The following is a 14833-nucleotide window of genomic DNA, read 5'->3' as shown; positions in this document are numbered from 1 at the left end:
TAATAATAGCAAAACAGTTAATAAAAGGCCTTTGAGACAGTCTATAGTTTTAAAATCATCTAAAAGTTCTATCCAGTGATGAAATAAACATATGACTGAGGTTTAATATGAGGAGCCTTGGCTCTTTTATTTTAACTTATTAGTCAATTCTGTCCCAACATAGTTCTCTTAAATTAAATGTGCTCTTTCATTTATGCTTTAAAGCATTCACGCTTTCCAATAAGATAACAAAATGCCCTTCAGCATGAAAAGCCTCCTCTTGCAGTGATCCAGCGCTTCAAATCGAGGAATGAACCTGGCCCGAGAAACACAGAATGACAAGCATTTTTCACTCGCTATTTCTGCTCTTTTACATCATATAAGCCTTCCCATTGCTTGCCAGAGGAAATGAAATGTTTATTATATCACCCAGAGGGCTTTTGCTGAGAGAGTTTCGGGGGGACTTAAAGAAAGGATAAGCTTTTCCTCTCTCCCCTCCAATCTTGGCTTCCCCTCGTGGCACATGAGAGGCGAGGAGGTAGAGGCAGGGTCACAGGAATAGTGAGAAAGAGCCAGCAGAAAGAAGGAGAGAGCAGGAAAGAGCAGGGGTGATGGAGTCAGGATTTGAAGAAAGTCAGAGCTTTGCTGCTCATGAAAAGCTACATACAGAAATGTAGTCAATCAGCCCGTCTGCTCACCAGTAAATTACCAACAGCTCTCTCTGATATGGATTCTGGTGTCTGAATTAATGAGTCACATTATACAGACATCAAATCTAATACTAGTGCTTATACTACTCATAAAAATACAGATAATAACAGGTCACTTTATTTTGAAGAAAAAACTTCTTCAATTAGTGAGGCTTACTTGAGAAGCCTCTGGAACAACTGACCAACAGGGAATGCTGTCCTAAAATCAAATGAAAGTGACTCACAGCCCTTTGGACCTACTGTGCCAATTGAGCTTCAGAGAAAAACAGAAGAATACTGTAAAATTGCTCTAGGACCTGTGTCCATGACTGTTTTTTCCTCACCAATTTTCTAATAAAAACAGCATTGATTCAGCTGTTTTTTGTCACAGTGCTTGCAGAAGAAAAAAGCTACATTTTTTTGAACAAAATCATGCTTGCCATTGCCCTTTCTACCTCACTAACCAATAAAAATATTACAATAATAATTATATTTTCCTTGTGAAATCTTCAATGAAATAAAAAATAAGATATGAAACATTTGGAACAATTTAAATCTTTTCAGCTAATTTATACTCTCCAAGAAAGTTGATCCACGTAGTTTACATGATACAGCCGTCACTGTCCACAGAATCTGGTGTCTTTTACGTTGGGATGCATGCTAAAATATGAATCCACAAGAGGTCGCTGTCTCAGCAGAACCTCCACAACGCCTTTGTTGCTGCTGTCATGTTGATCTGGGCTTTATGGCAGAGTGGCTAGACAGACTGGATGGAAGTCTCTCCTCAGTGCAAAATGCATGAAAGCCCTCTGGAGATTGGCAAAAAAAACCTCACTATGTCACTATGCTCTTGGGAACCTTCAGTGCAGCAGACATTTTTCATAGCCTTCCCCAGATCTGTGTCTGTCAACAGTCCTGTCTCTGAGCTCTGCAGGCAGTTCCTTTGACCTCATGGCTTGGTTTTTGCTCTGATATCATTGTCAGCTGTGAGGCCTTCTATGGAGAGGTGTGTTCCTTTCCAAATCATGTTCAATCAGTTTGATTTCACACAGGTGGACTCCAGATAAGGTGCAAAAACATCTCAGCAAAGATCCAGAGAAATGGGAGAATGCTGAGCTAAATTTTGAGTGTTTTTGCAAAGGGTCTGAATACTTATGTCAATGTGATGTTTCAGGTTTTTAAATTCATAAATTTGCCCCAAAAAAATCTAAAATTCTGTTTTCTCTTAGCCATGATGAGGTACTATTACTAAGTGTAACATAACAAAATTCAAAAAGTGAGGGGGGTCTGAATACTTTAAATGCACCTTATATGCATTTAATTGGAGTCAATAGGGAGGGTTTATTTAAGGGTTTCGTTTGCAAAAGGAAACCCAACTTATTTATCAAAAGCAGATCTAAGAAATCTTATCTTCAAATCTTTGAGATACCATAGATATCCTTGTTAGAAAGCATGAAGCTTCAGGGCAGGAGAGGTACAGTAAGCCACTTTTTGCTGTGCAAGCACTCTGGGCTCCAAGTTAGAACCTCTTAATAGGAAACATTCAGTGCGGCCATACTGATGGCCGTGGCTTGTGTCACTGGAAAAGGAGGTTGTCTCTTTGGTGTGGACAGAACACAGGGTCATATGGCCCCACAACTCAAGTCCGCAGGAAAAAAAATCCTCCAATTTCCTCTGGCAAAAGTGAGACAGATAATATCCCATATCAGAACCATCTGAAGTGATTCCCAGTCACTGCCAATAGCGTGAAACAGCAGGACAGGGACAGGACGGAGTTAACATCAGCTGTTCACTTAAATACACATACAAAAAGATTGTTCTAATAAAGCACACACTTAACTTTACACAACCTGTAGATAAGAATTCGGCATGACTGATGTCTCAGGTAAAGAGGTGGCTTTAACAGCCATACTTTTCATATCCAGCAGGGGTCGACCTCACTGGTTGTAGATATCTGATTTTTCAAAACCAGATGAGGAAACGTTTTTACAACTTTATCACACATGTAAAAATATTCCTAACGGGTTTAGGGTTTTAACTTCAGTGTTGAAATAAAAAGACAATGTCAAAGTGCTAAAAACTGAAGCTCCTTAAGTGTCAGATGAGGCTGGCTCTGGAGCCCCGGAAATCACGTACAACCCCCCCCCCCCCCGGTTAAAATATACATTGTTACAGCTCAGTTACACTTGTTTACTTCCTATTCCAAAAAGACTTTTTTTTCTAAATCACTCATGTCTTTGCTGTACGGGGTTATTTCTCCTCCGACTCCACTATTTTGACTTTAAGAAGGATTAGTTTAAATCATAATTTAGGGACAATAGTGCTGCATGATTTGGTATTAATGTGCAATTACAACTATGATATGATGCATAAATGGTGCAATGAGTTCACTTGCGTGGTTATCTAGGAAAATGCTGATAGTAATTGCTTTAAAAACTAAATTTTCCAAAGATAAACATTTTTTGTTTTTGTTTTTGAAAATAAAATTAAAATCAGATAAAACCCATTGAGATTGAGATCTCTTTACAAGGGCGACCTGGCCAAGAGGTCAGCAGCACACGTCATAATAAATGATACATTTCAGTGCCAGATTACTATAATGAGTTAAAACAAACGGTAATTTTGGGGCGCGCCAGTAGTTGAGTGGTTAAGGCGTGCACCATGTACGCAGGCGACCGGGGTTCAAATCTGGCCTGTGGCACTATTTCCTGCATATCTCTTCCCTGTTTCCGACTTTATCCACTGTCCTCTCTCAAATAAAGCCCAAAAATAAATCTTAAAAAAAAACAGTAATTTTGAAAGTGCGTAGGTGTATGCAGATAAAATGCTGGAAAATGACTCACAGAAACAAATTCATAAACACAGTCACACACCCCCCCCCCCATGGCCCAAATGTTGAAAAACACGTGCTAAATTGACCTCGAGAGCCAAAACGCATGCTAAAGTGACCTCTTAGGTGCCAAAATGCGTGCTAAAGTGCCCTCTTTGGAACCAAAACACACACTAAAGTGCCCTCTTAGGATCCAAAATGTGTGCTAAAGTGCCCTCTTTTGAGCCAAAACACTCACTAAAGTGCCTTCTTAGGTGCCAAAATGTGTGCTAAAGTGTCCTTCTGGTTGGCAAAACACACACTGAAGTGCCCTCTTAGGAGCCAAAATGTGTGCTAAAGTGCCCTCTTTTGAGCCAAAACGCATGCTGAAGTGTCCTCCTGGTTGGCAAAACACACTAAACTGCCTCCTTGGCTGGTTTAAACATGATAAACTGCCCACTCGGGTAGCAAAAATGTATGTTTAAGTACCCTCCTCATTGGCAAAACACACTAAACTGCCCTCTTGGGTGAAAAAAACACTTAATTGCCCTCTTGGCTGGTCAAAACATGATAAACTGCCCTCTTGGGTGGAAAAAACACATTAAACTCCCGAAGACCATTAGGACCAAGAAATACTATGAAACATTACTGTTGCAATGACTTTTATGTTGGGCCCTTTTTGGATCTATATTGAGCCAGAACTATATCTCACAGAACCAGTTTGGATTATCTGGTGCCAGTATGGTGTTAAAATGCACAAGAATACAAGAAATGGCATCTACTTAATTGAAAATGTTCTGGGGGGAAGGCCCTTTTATTCTTTTCACCCCTGCCCTTGAAAAAGTCTGTGCATGCCACTGCATTCAACCTAATATGGACTAGGGCTGAACAATTTAAAAAAATATCTAATTGCATTTAGTAGACCCATATTGCAAATGCTGTATGTATTTCTGTATTGAAGGGAATGATTCATTTTGGTCATTCTCATTCTGATTAAGAGAAAAAATAAATAATAAAGAAAGTTATTTTTATTGTAAACTACTCTGAAAGAAAACACTCTTAGATGTTTGCAGAATGTGAAGAGCAGAACATCTCTGCTAAGGTTTTTTTTTTTTGGCACAAATGTCGTGTTAAAGAAATATTGCATCCTCTGCAATTTAAAAATCCCAGCTGGCCTTACTGCAATTTTATCTAAATTACAAATATTTTCTCTGCCTTAATACAGATTAAATTCTGGTAAGTTAAACCCATATTTCCATAAATTGTTGCCACCTATTTTGAGAGGAATAACCCACTGAAAACAGTCAAAATTTGACACTTTTTTATCAGGAATGCTCATTATTATTGGCCTGGTAGCAGCAGATATGAATATTTCTGCAGATATATAACGGATGTATTGACTGTAGCTAAATATGTACCAGTAAGTGTGTGGAGTTGTAGGCAGGACCGACAGACCTACATCAGCTGAAGTCTTTTTGTATGTTCATCCTGATTCTTTAAACTTTAAGGTGTGCACTGATCATCAATGTGCGGCCTGAGGGCCAAATCAGGTCACTTGTAGCTTCCCATTCGGCCCCCAGAAGATTATTAGATTAAAAAAATTTGAAAAGGAAAAATATGTAATGGTATTTACGGTGCCTTTCGTCTTTAATCCATACAGCTATTAAAGAAACGGTTAAGAGTGAACCTGTTTTATCAGAAATTACTTAATATCTGATGAGTTTTAACAGAAATCTACCCATCAGCTGTTAAAAAAGAATTCTCCAAGAGTATGAGTTGACTTTCAAAATAAGCTTTGGTGCTGGGCTGTGCATTAAATAGTTGTAGCTCCTTTTTTATGGCTGAAAGATGAGTTTGCCCTACTTTTCATTAAGACTGTGGACAAAAGTATAGCTGATCAATGATTGACAAAACAACAGCTGCAGAAAAAAGGAGCCTAAATATCTCTACCCCCCCCCAGGCTGCAGTACAGATTTTTGCTAGTAAGGTGATAACTGCAATTTGGAAGAAAACAAAAATATCTGAAAAAGATTAGACCAAAAAAGGCATCTTAAGTTTTTAAGAACTGAAAGATGAGTTTTCTCTCTTTCCTTTCAGGGCTTCTGTAGAAAACAGTTAAGGTAGTAAAAACAATATGACTGCATGTTTAAATTTAGTTTATTAAGGTTTCTGATAGAGATATGAGGATGTTTCCTCCTGATACTCTCTCTCTCAGTACTCCAGTCATATGGAAAATTTCACTATTTCTCTCAGGATTTCATGTCTTTTCTTTCGTTAAAGTCCTGCTGCAAAAAGACTTGAGAGCCTGATGGGGGGTAGGGTGAGCCATCTCCAGGATGCACAAACACTGAGCTCGGTGTAGGACCTGGTTCCTCAGGGGGGAGTAGGTACAGCATCATAATGACCAAGCCAAATATTTGTCTAGTCCATATTCTGGGAGCATAATGAAGTCCTTTTACAGAGGGCATCATTGGAATCTGGACACTGATTTCATGCCAGAGAGAGCAGGTTTCACTCGGCCCTGCTGTTTCCACTTAGGCTACCCAGGTCTCTGGTGGCCTAATCCAAATTCAATACAGAGCCTTGTGTCCAGAATAAGAATGAATTAGGGCTCAGTTTGACAGATGATATACAGCGAATCGGAAATTGAAGTTTGATTTTTTTTTAGGAGATAACAAACTCAGGTGGGATTTAATCCTACAATGAATTGAATCAAAACTTGCCTGGAATTTAAAGTGAGCCTTTCTCTGCCATACATACTCTTAGAATCCAAAGTTTAAAGAGGGAGGACCTTGAAGTTGGAATTTCACAGCACTCAATCCTCCAATCTCTCCCACATACACATCTAAGACTTTACATACCTGTGAACTCACTTACAGTGTGTATGTACTGTACATCTTCTGTGCTTATACACACACAGGTGTGGACTGACTTCCGAGTGTGTTGCGCCTTTCTGATGGTGCCAAGTTGGTCCTGTGTCAATATTCTCGCTGAATGCCAAAAAATGTGTCAGGAATGAAGCTATACTGCTCAGGATCCTCCTGCTATGCTGTTAGACATTTCAGGGTATTTCTTCTGAAGATTAACGGCTCTACTTGTCACTTTTTTGGATCGAAGTATCTTCTTACAACATCAGGGAGTGTAACGTTGGCAGTTAAGTTGTCTAATTATGGGATGTTATTACTCAAAAAAAGGACATGCTAATATAACATAATCAAATTAAATTAACCTTTTAAATTGCCTGAATGATTGCATGCAAAAAATCAGTTGAGTTTAATCCAAAAAGCTGCTGGGCTTGGTTGTCAAAATAGAAAGGTAATACCCTTTTCATACTGGGTGCATGTTTGCTGCGTGTCGGCTGCAGTGTGTCTCAGCCCTGGCCTAAAGCTTTCATACCAGGTGTGTGTGTTAGCTGTGTCGCCCCCTTCTGTCTGATTCATAACTTGATTCATTGAATTGTCTAAGTGAGCCAGATTTATTTCAGAACAAAAGCATTCTGTACAAACTCGGTGCAATCATCCACAGAAATGCTAACCCAGGCTTTAACTTAAAAAAAACACAAACCAGAAGTGTAATTGTGCAAGGCCTGTGCTCAAAGAAATCGATACAGCAATATATCATTGAGGGCACCTTGCTGATAAATGCATTGATTGGTTACGCACAGCACTTGCTCTCATTGGTTGTGGATGATGATCAAACATGTTTGATATTGTCGTAACACCAAGATTAAAGAAAGACCGCCTTGAAACTGCTAAAATTGAGTCTGACCACCTTACACCTAACAACAGAGACAACAGGAGCGAGCTGCGACTTCAGCAAGACTCCCATGATTTCACTCCAACTTTGGAATTTTGTCTGCGACTTTGAAATTGGAGGAAAGGTCATTAGGTGTAAGGCTGCCTTAAGAAGGTAAAACACTTCAGCGACACCAGTCGCCATCAACACATGACACCAGGTGTATTAGCAGTTAGCAACAGCAGCCAGGCTCACTGGGCCAATAGCGGAACAGCGGCACTGATATCGACTTCAGGTTGCTGCTTGAGGTGTGTGGCTGTTTAATCCTCACTCATTTGTTCATTACAGAAACTGTGGTGGCGGTGTTTTGATGACTTCTGCTACCTATCAAATGTGCTACCTTGCATTTGGGTTTGAGGATAAATGGTAGGCTAGATTCTTAATGCATAAGATATCAGGCACACATGATGCAGCACTCATGCAGGCAATCTGAAAGCCTTGACTTGTAAGCATGCATGCTGAAATGAAAGTCATGCTGTGGTGCAGCTGTAATAAGAGAATGTGACTTTCCCACAGTTACAGTAGATGTGCATCATTTTAGCGGCTTACAAAAATATCTTAGTCAAAATAAAGTACAGCAAGAGAGCAACAAACAGTGCCGGAATCAATCTAAAACCAGAACATGGCAGGGAAACTCAACTCCATATTTCACACTTCAACAAATAGAGGTCTGTGTGCTGTTGACACTCAATCCAGCGCAGCCAGGTCTGAGAGGCCGGCCCCCTAAAGAGCTCGTCTCCCCCAGCAGGTTATTCTGGTGTTATTATGAGAACTCAACATGCTCATTATGGTTGTGGCACCGCTTTTGGGGTGGCTGTCGACTCTGGTGTGCCAGTACTGGAAATGCTTGTGGCGAGGGAATGACAGAGAAAGAGAGAGAGAGAGAGAGAGAGGGAGGGACAGAGGAGAGCGGAGCAAACGGGGAGAGATGGAGAGGATTTAGCGGACAATAGTAAAGAAGACTGAAGAGGCGGCGTGGAGTAGGGTGTGACAGATAAAAGAGAAGAAGACAAAGCCATAGAAAAAGAAGAAGAAAGACTTGAACAACAACAACAAAAGTCACTGCAGACAATAGAGTGTTAGAATGTTTCCACCTCTGAATGCTTCTCCTAACTATACCCATGCAGGAGACACAACCAGGAACACAAACAAGAGGACAGCACCACCTGTGAGGGGAAAAACACAAACCACACACACTCCACATGTGCGTGTGCACTGACACACACATTCCTTGTATGAAGAGTCTTTTTGTGTGCAGCAGAGCTGAGAGAGACAGCACTGTCTGCTTCACCGCCGCCACCTCCGTAACCTCTGCCACTGCCCAGCGTGAAAATACACCTACACAGAGGTGACTGTCTATTTATTTGTTGGGTGACATGAGGTGATTTAATTTCCACACATGCTCTAAAATACACCTATGTTTACTAAAATCTTTCTTCAGTGGTTGTAAATTGTCAGAATTACACAGAGAGTCTACAAAGTTAAATAAAATCTTCTGCACATGCTCAGTATTCTTACTATTAAAACATACTGGGAGGAGTTTTAGCTGGTTATGAAACAGCCTTAAATAAATGATTATGACCTACAAAAGCAAGCTAGACAACCAGGAAGAGGATTGACTAATTCTTTATGGTAATTTCTACTTCCTGTAGCCGCCACATGGGGTTGGCGTACGATGAAGTGGTCGACAGCGTTGCACTAAAAGAGGCTTTGCAAAAAATTTCCATGGCATGATAATGTTACATTAGCTACTTAAGAGGAGGTAGTGATTTGATAGTGATGCATCACACATTTAAAGGAATATTCTGGTATTTTTGAGGTTGGATTGTATAAAGCAGAGCTCCTTAAACTTTTCATCCCGTCAACCCCAAAATAAATGTAATGCATGTAATTTTTTTACCCAAAAAGCCTCTGTGTTTGGAACTATTTTGCAATGCAAGCTTTGGCTACGTACTCTTCCTCAGTGTATCGCTGTCTCCTGAACAGCTGTTTGGGTCTGTAGACTTTAACAGAGACAACAACAAAATTTATTGAAACATAACTACAAAGAACAATTTAGACTCACTGACATGCTGTTGCTGTAGATATGAGGGGATAATTTTGGCCTGAAGTACATACAGGAAAATCTTCAACAGATGGAGACTCAGCGGGCTGAAAGAGAGAAACTGGTGAGTAGGAGAGATCCAGTGTTACCTTGTGGTGTAGGTGTGTTAACTGAGCCCATGTCCATGAATACAGAGGGCTACTGTTGTCACGAGTGTGGCTACACAACACTTCAGGACAGTGGCTCACAGACGCTTGCAGCCTGCATCACTCCCCCTCCAGAGTTCCCTGCCTTACTGAACGCTGGTGTTTTACAGACCATCTTCAACTTTCCAGAGATAAATTAGAATAAACGGAAATGGGAATGTGTCATCCAAGTGAGTTAATGGCTTACGGAAACAATGCATCAGCTCTTGAAGTGGAAAACTGAGCTGAAATAACTCGTTTTAGTTTGTTGTTGTTGTCTCTGTCCAAGCCTGCAGACCCAAACAGCTGATCAGCAGACAGCAGTATGCTAAGGTGGAAATGTAGTCAAAGTTTTCATTGCACAATGATCCAAAACACAGAGGCCTTCTGGGAGAGAAAAAAAACCAAAAACCTTTGAACATTTTCAATAAGCGCACATTGGTTTTTGACCCATTTTTATCTAAACTCGCTTAATTACCCAGAAACTGTACCCATCCATAGTGCTGTGCAGCCTAGCTTCACCCAGTGCATCCTGCTTTAAGGCAGTGGTTTTCAACCTGGTGGTCAGGGGCCCTGAGATACTCGGAGGGGGGCACCAGATGCCTTCCAAAAAACAAAGAATATTTTTTAAAATATTTCACAATGTAGATTTTACCCATTTTTTGAAAATATATGCATGAATTAGTTAGATGTAAAATAAAAACATGGTCATTTGGTGAGATTTATGCTGAAATCAAAATGATGTTTAAAAAGCCTTCAAATGTAAATCTGCACATTATTCTTGAATGTGCACATCTGTGTTCAGCTCTGCTTCATCCACCTTCAGTTACAATGGGGGTCCTTGGATTTTGGCACCTTGGGGGGTCACAGGCTTAAAAGCTTGAGAACTCCTGCTTTAATCTCTGGAGGCTAATGCCACTACTAGAGCTAAGTACCTCATATAACCCAACTTTAAAATACCAAATATCCCTTTAAAGGATAGAAGATGTCCTGCTTTGTCCACAGGGGTTGCCTAATCACCAGGAAAAGTTTCTAACAGGAGCTTTAAGGTCACCTGGAAACCATTCCCAGCATGCTGCTCATGTAAAACAGCACTGACATTCAGATAAATATAAACCATGAGAAACATGTGAACACCCAACCAAGCCCAGTGCCAAATTCCCCGAGCTTTTAGTCCTCAAAACACTGTATTGGTTGTTTGTGTGTATGTACAGTACACAGCTCACTGTAAACACTGATATCCAAACAGCCTGTGTTGCTGTTTCTCTTGCCGTGCATCAAAGAGCAGTCTTGTGTCCTCACCAGTCCCAGGCTGCAATTTAGGCTCAAGGCGTGGCCCGGCACCCATCGGGCTGTGTCCGCCCTGCGCACCAGTAATGACCCCTTCCCTATGGGGAGCGTTTGATCTGGGCTGCCTGTGTGCTTCAGCAGGGCCTATTTCTGGAGCGTGGGGGGGATAAAGGGAGCTTTCAGACTTGGTGCCAATGACCATAATTAAGCAGCTTTAAGGGGTGGCAGTGAGCGCGCTAGCAGGAGCAGAGTTTGTAATTTGGATGAAGGGGGCAGAGTCGCCGTGGCTCATTGGGAGCACACTGGGAGGGTCGAGTGGCACCGAGCGCTCAAACACAAGGGACAGAGTGTGTGAAGGGGATTGTAAAGAAGATGTTAATGACTTGCATCCATTAGCACCCACCCCTGGGGGGTGCTGGCTGGCCAGCAGCCCCAGGGTGCACTGCAGAGAGATCAGCGTAGCTGACACACGCAGCCGATCCCGCCCAAACAAGGTGTCATTCAAGGTGACCTTTCAGGGCTTTAGGCCTCTGGCCGGCCAGCTCAAAGACCACTGCTAATGGACCCAGTCACTAAGACCCTTATTCTGAGGCACGGATGGAGCTGTGAGCAGCATTCATGTGAACAAGCAGTGTGATGTGATGCACATTCATGCAGGGTTAGAGTATATTCATTCATGTCTCTGTGGTGATAAGATCACCCTATTTCTGGAATCAACCACTTCAGATTGACTTAATTACAATTAAAGCTAAATTATGATGCAGTAATCATTGTTATTTGGAGAATTATCTAAGGTGGAATGAAGTCCTGTAGGTCTTTTTTTATCCACATTGGACCTGCACCTTAGATGGTCTGTCCAGCCAAACTGCAAAAAAAACACAAAAAAAAGAAAGAAAAACTTATTCATACATTTAAATAACTGTTTTAAAAAAGTTTAATATTTGCATGCCTGTGATTTTCATCTCCACCTCAGTTTGAACAGAAATAGAGCTGCTGCAGGTATTTTAACCTCATTATACAGAGAAATAACACCACAACAGACCTCTCTGTGAGAACTGGGCTTCATTAAACTGAAGTCATATTCCCTACAGTATGTTAAACTGTTGACTGGCCTTTTCCCACTCTGCAGATATAAATCATCTCTATCCCCCTGTTAAGCACACATCATTTAACATCTCAAACAGATGTCAGGTGGTAATTACCGGCTCTCGTGGCTGAGCTCCAGTCTTAGGTGGGCCTTAACCTGCACTGGGCCGTGACCCCTCTTATCGTAATGGGAGCTCATCCAGGTGCTGCTGCGTCTCCGTTGACACTTCTGGAAGACAATGGGAAGTCTAGAGTGGATGCTGACAACTCACACTGGGATGTGATGCAAAATATTTGGACTTGTTTGCAGTGGTCAAACATGCAAGTTTATTTTCAGGTTTTCTTGCATTGTCCTTGTTTTTACTGCAAGATTTTTCTTTAATTCCCCTGTTTTTGTGAAGTATGTGGTCAGCTTTTGTCATTTTATAGGTCCTTTAAAAATCAGATTGATTTGGCTTGTGCTTCCCTTTGTCGTTGTCTTTCATGTTTTTGTTTAATCTCTCTATATACTTTCCTCGGTTATCAATAAATGTGTCCAGCTTCTTCCTTGTTAGTCTTCGGTTGTGTGCTGGATGATTGATTTCATTGTTGTTGTTTTTATGCACAGCATTTGCACAAATTTGCTTTTTGCTTTGCAGTGTCTTACTGGTGTCTTTTTCAAAACTCCTGTTTTTTATCATTTTCTCTCCCAGGGGAGAGAAGTCACACTTGCAAAGTTTACAGTGAAGTTTTAAGGATCTGCTTAATTTCTCAGACATCTTTCAGAGCAGTTTTACTTGGTTTGCAGTCCTCACATAAATAGAATAATAATAGAGATAGACAAATGAGAGTCTCTGGAGAAGGCGGCTCTCTTTTGCACGTTGATCCTGCCTCCCAGTGCCTCTCGGTGCTTCATTCAGACGCGCATGGGGGCTTTGGGTAAAGATCCATGTTGCCACCCCCCTGGAGAAAGGCGTGTAGTTGCTCCATGCAACCGCTGGGTTTGTAACTTGACACCTGGTCGTGCGGTGCGTTTGCCATCGCTTTACCCACAGAAAGCCTATTTAAAAAGGAAAGGGATGAGTCCAGCGCTCCTGACTCCGTAAACCCCCCTCCAAAAAGGAACCTCAGCTTTCTGTCCGGGCTGCGCGTCCCTCACTCTGGATCGGCATAAATGAATGAAACACAGGGGAATATCGACAGACAATCGCACAGGAAAACTCTCTGTCAAAGCTGCAGCCTGCCAGGAGGAATTTATGTCGGGCAATTCAACATGAGTTTTCCCCTCTGGAACTTCATCTCAAGCTTGTCAAATGTGTAAAACGGCGACCGGTGTCGTCTGCCCCCCTTACGAAGGAGTCACGCTGTGATTAACGGTCAGGTTTTTGACTGCCAGGACAAATGAATACAAATGAATTTAGGCACCCGAAGGAGAGATTGCAGAACCTCTCATCTAGACACAAAGTAAGTAATATTTATTCATTTTTAGAACTACTTATAGGGCATAAAAGGCTGAGTTGAGAGCGATCACTGCGGTTAGATTCACGGAGCTGTGTGCGTCCATGTGCGTACCTGTGATGTGCCGGCTGGGCTGGCTGAGGTCCAGCTCATCATGCAGGACTGCTGTCCACTGGGACTTAAACTGCTCTGTATGAGCACCAAGGGGGGCATTTATATTATTTGTTAGACACTTTTGAATCATTCACTAATTGTTTGTTTTCTTTGCGAGAAGGTCAAGCAATGATTCAGAAACAATTTCATTCAGTATTTATTCTTATTGGGCATTTTTACGCACTTCATTGAAGTTCTTTTTTGGCTAATGGACGCATGCAGGTGCAGTGCCATGTTGTGTTTATTTAAGTGACTTATCAAAACAGGCATTTATTGAGACCTATAAAGTTTAACAAGAGGTCCATCAGCATGCTTTGGCTCGATTTTGTGAGGATGCTTTCCATGTTTTCCCCTTTACGCACGTCCCCATTTACGCACAACGGTTAAGGGGTGTTTTTATTGTTTAGCGAAAGCACTTTCCAACCTCAACTGGAAACGTTACCAAAGTTACTAAGCTAAAACTATTACATAACTTTCTGTAATAGTTTCCTCGAGAGCTTCCATTCACTTTTAGGCACATTTGCTGCTGACACGAGTTTTTACCGCTCGGTGACATTAAGAGTAGATGTTTGGAGCATGTGTTTACTGCGTACGTTTTCACACACAGTGAAACACAAATGGACCGGAATATTTGTTTTTGACTTGGCTGCAGTGTTGTTTCTCTTAGGGAAGCTCCGCCAGCTGCCAAGTCATGCATCCATTCAGTCAGTTTTCATTCATTTACGAGATTTATTCTTATTAAATCAAAACTTTAATACTCTGATGAATACTCTGGTAATTTTTAACATTACAATGTGGTTATGACTTTAGATAATTATTTGATTCTATTTTGAAGTGATCCCTTGGTGCTGTTGAAGAGTGAGGGCATGATGATGCAGCAGTTAAGATGGAGAAAAGTGACGCTCATTCAACAAGTTGGTCACTTTTGAGCTTTTACGCACGTGCCAGGAGTTATTAAAACTGTACTAAAGTAGAGCTTAGTTTCTGTCAATAAACCAACAAATAAAAGAAGACTAACAGCAGTGACCCAAATTTAAACTGCGCGTGAGCTGCGATATAATAAGGCCAGTGTTGGGTACCTGTGAGGTGTCAGCTGCATACAGTGTCATTCGCTGCATGTCCACACGAGGGCGCTCGTTATACCCCACTCCGGGTTTTCTCATTCAAATATTCACTGACAACCAGTGCGTTTATTTTGATTTTTTATCTCTATTTTCAAAAAGAACTTTTTAATTGCTGCCTAAATGAGAAATTCTGAGTCAACTGTGCCTACTGTTGCTAGTGAGCAGTGCCTGAATCTTATGATAGCAGGATATAAAATGAGCAACACAATATTATCATATATCAGCACTATATTGTTGCATAA

General features: G+C 41.2%; 1 protein-coding gene across 1 annotated transcript in view; it reads left to right on the top strand.

The window, feature by feature from the left end:
• The first annotated feature begins 12976 nt into the window (after positions 1-12976).
• Positions 12977-14833, top strand: part of col27a1a (collagen, type XXVII, alpha 1a) — a 113989-nt gene continuing 112132 nt past the window's right edge. The window contains exon 1 of the mRNA XM_041811668.1: positions 12977-13320. Within this exon, the coding sequence (XP_041667602.1) occupies positions 13268-13320 (53 nt within the window). The 5' untranslated portion in view covers positions 12977-13267. The remainder of the gene's footprint in view (positions 13321-14833) is intronic.

This window comes from Cheilinus undulatus, linkage group 17 (assembly GCF_018320785.1).
Source record: "Cheilinus undulatus linkage group 17, ASM1832078v1, whole genome shotgun sequence".
NCBI lineage: Eukaryota > Metazoa > Chordata > Actinopteri > Labriformes > Labridae > Cheilinus > Cheilinus undulatus.
This window is presented reverse-complemented; position numbering and strand designations above follow the sequence as displayed.